Source organism: Oryx dammah, unplaced genomic scaffold (genome assembly GCF_014754425.2).
Source record: "Oryx dammah isolate SB20612 unplaced genomic scaffold, SCBI_Odam_1.1 HiC_scaffold_25, whole genome shotgun sequence".
NCBI lineage: Eukaryota > Metazoa > Chordata > Mammalia > Artiodactyla > Bovidae > Oryx > Oryx dammah.
Genome location: NW_024070209.1, coordinates 102,048,053 through 102,051,268, shown reverse-complemented (window position 1 = coordinate 102,051,268; position 3,216 = coordinate 102,048,053). Strand labels below are relative to the sequence as shown.

The 3,216-nt window shown below is 52.4% G+C and overlaps 1 protein-coding gene across 1 annotated transcript; it reads left to right on the top strand.

The window, feature by feature from the left end:
- The first annotated feature begins 225 nt into the window (after positions 1-225).
- On the top strand, positions 226-3,010 carry GLT6D1 (glycosyltransferase 6 domain containing 1). Its single transcript, XM_040225736.1, has 3 exons — positions 226-344; positions 1,550-1,687; positions 2,341-3,010. Exons 1-3 carry the CDS (start codon positions 226-228, stop codon positions 3,008-3,010), a joined length of 927 nt encoding a protein of 308 aa, XP_040081670.1.
- Positions 3,011-3,216: the final 206 nt, after the last annotated feature.

The following is a 3,216-nucleotide window of genomic DNA, read 5'->3' as shown; positions in this document are numbered from 1 at the left end:
ACCCAGATGCCGGGAAATATTAAAGACAGGAGGAGAAGGGGATGACAGAGGATGAGATGATTGGATGGCATCACCGATTGGATGGACGTGAGTTTGAGCAAGCTCCGGGTGTTGGTGATGGACAGGGGAGCCTGCCTGCTATAGTCCATGGGGTTGCAAGAGTTGGACACGACTGAGCGACTTTTTCTCCTCTGCCCTCTGTCAGTGCATCAGCTTCTGCGTACCATGGGTATAGGTGCAAGCACTCTGGTGCTGATCCAGGAAGAGGCAGGACGCCGGAGGCTGGTCCTGCACCACGTGTTTCCCCAGGCAGCAGACCCGGAGGCGCGGGGAGGGCGCCTCCAGTAGGCAGCGGGCGAGGGGCTGCCTTTCGTCTGGACACAGCTCTAACCTGCTGCTGGTTTTCCTCAGTCCTTTCCCCAACCACACGCTCCTCCCTGCCTTCCTCCCTGGCCGCCCTCCCCTGCACATCTCTCCCTTCCAAACCCAGGAAGATGTCTCCTCTGCAGGTGGCTGTCCCTGGTCCCGAATCGGGGCTGGACGTGCCGCGTTCAGCACTACACCCCAAGCTCTGCGGCTCCCCTTGGCACCGACCCCTGGGGCTTCTTTAGAGCCATCCCTCTGCCCCAGGTGCCCGGGGGGTGGGGTGGGGGCCAGGGCTGCAGGTCCACTGCTGTTGGACCAGCGCCTAACAGCACCTGCCACACTTCAAGGGCTCCGCAGATAATTGTTGAATGAATGCTTGACTCATAATAACTTGGTTTTCCTTTCACATTCAGGAAAAATCAAGAAGAAGAACTTCAGCTCTCAGACTGGTTCAACCCCAGGTAAAGATGAAAATGTCTGCATGTGAACACACACACACACACACCCCCCCATGCATACATGCACACAGGCACACACACTTGCACACATGCACACAGACAAAGACACACAGGAATTCAATCTGCAGTAATTAGGTTTTTTCTTTTTCCCCAATCACCAAATTACAGCCATCCTGGGAGGTTCCCAGTCACTGGAGTTCATGCTGACCTGCTCCGCTTGTTGGAAGCTTCCTGATTTATTGAAACTTCTGTGAACGGCTTCTCCTGATTTTGGCCTCAGCTCTCGGGGAAGAGTCCTGTCCCCTGTTGTGATTCTGGGGTATCTTGCTTCCTGATTACCTGTCATCATCTATTACACAATTCCCTCCTGGTTTTATATTGTTTAGCTGCGGCTCTTGCCAGGAACACTCCAGTGACTAACTTTGTATATATTAATATACATTCTGACATTGTTCATCTGTGTTCATCTGCGTTCATCTGTGGGGTAAATTCCCAAAAGAGTCATTAAGTCAAACAAGGCAGATATTTAAATTTTTGTTTACATTATGCCTCTTTAAGAATTGAAAAAATTTTTTCCACGACATGCTCATGGCCCAGACCACAGGAGCCACGGTGTCCGGCACGCAAAAAGGGACTCAATAAGCGTTACCCGTTCTCACTGGTGCAGCCTCTGCTGCTGTCATTGTGAAGGTACCCGTTCCACTGGTTTCTGTTTTGTTCAGCAGAAAACGCCCCGATGTGATCACGACCACGAGCTGGCTTGCTCCCGTTGTCTGGGAAGGCACTTTCAGCAGAAAGGTGCTGGAGAAACACTACAGAAAGCAGAATCTCACAACGGGCTTGGCCGTCTTCGTTTCTGGCAGGTAGGGGTCGCCACGCCTGTGCCACACTTTATTTCAGAAAAACGCACACCACTATCCATGGACCTCCCGCCTCCAAAGGGCCACTCACTGGCCTCTGTAGCCACTGTTTGTGGATGGCCTGTGCAAAACAGGACATTGTTTTTCTCTCCTTCCTTGTTGTTATTCTTGTTCAGTCACCAAGTCCCGCCTGAGTCTTTGCGACCCCGTGGACTGTAGCACACAGGATTTCCCAGGCAAGAATACTGGAGTGGGTTGCCATTTCCTTCTCCGGAAAATCTTCCCGACTAGGTATCGAACCTGAGTCTCCCGCATTGCAGGCAGATTCTTTACCGCGGGAGCCCCCTGTGAAGTCCTTCTCCTCCCTTAGCTGGATCATTAATAGCACTTGGCTGTCTTCCCACTAATATCCAGTTAGCTCTCACACTCTTTTTCCAACAGTCATTCCAAAACTTCAGAGGCTTTTCTCAGACTCCCCAGCCCACTACCTCCCTCTTTCGTAACCACTGCAGCTGAAATGCAGACCTGACCTCCTGCCCTCCTCCCTGGGAATTCTGCAGCGTCGACTTGACGCCTCCCACGTGGATAGTGTTTGGTGACACCCTTCCAAAAACGTTTAGGGAGGCGAACGTCCTCCTCTGCGCTGTGTTTCGCAGGCTTGCAGATCAGTACCTGGAGCCGTTCTTGCACTCGGCGAATAAGTACTTCCTGAATGGCTACAGAGTGATTTTCTACATTATGGTGGACACCTTTGTCAAGCTGCCCCAGATCAAGTGGGGGCCCCTCCGACAGTTCAAAGTGTTCATCGTCACCGAGGACAGCTGGCAGGACAACGTCGACCTCGTGCGCATGAAGAGCTTGGCCAGGCACATCATCTGGGACATCCAAGATGAGGTCGACTTCCTTTTCAGCATGACCGTCACCCAGATTTTCCATAACAACGTGGGTGTGGAGGTCCTGGGCGAGTTGGTGGCTCAGCTCCATGCCTGGTGGTACTTCAAGGACCGTGCGAGTTACCCCTATGAGAGGAGGCCCAAGTCGGCAGCTTGCATCCCGTTTGGCCAGGGCGATTTCTACTATGATGGTGCATTTGTGGGCGGCACGCCCCTGGAGGTCCTGAACCTCGTGGAGGAGTACCTGAATGGCATCATCCACGACCTCAGATTCAGGTTGAACAGCACCTACGAAAAACACCTCAACAAATACTTTTTCCTCCGGAAGCCCGCCAAGCTCTTATCCCCAGAGTACAACTGGGATGCCGACTTCTACCCGCCGCCCCAGGTGCAGTACATCAAGGTGGCCCAGCAGTCCAAAAGGAGACACTGACTCCCCGGGACCACAGGCCCTGCCAGCAATGGTTCCCCCGGAAGGTGGGATCTCTTCATACGTCCCAGGTTTGAGAGATACAGATGTTTATACTCACCCACAAGGCATTTTTCTCCCTCTAATTTTGAGCCATCCAATTTGGCCACTGCAGGATAAAGAATAAAAGGTTGTTTATTGAATGTTTAACACATGGTGATGTTAATATC

Bases quoted from the DNA above. Each gene is read 5' to 3' on its own strand.
- GLT6D1 (XM_040225736.1), top strand. From the start codon at position 226: ATGGGTATAGGTGCAAGCACTCTGGTGCTGATCCAGGAAGAGGCAGGA. The intron at 345-1,549 runs GTAGGCAGCGGG...TTTGTTCAGCAG, and splicing joins GCGCGGGGAGGGCGCCTCCA to AAAACGCCCCGATGTGATCA. The intron at 1,688-2,340 runs GTAGGGGTCGCC...TGTGTTTCGCAG, and splicing joins GCCGTCTTCGTTTCTGGCAG to GCTTGCAGATCAGTACCTGG.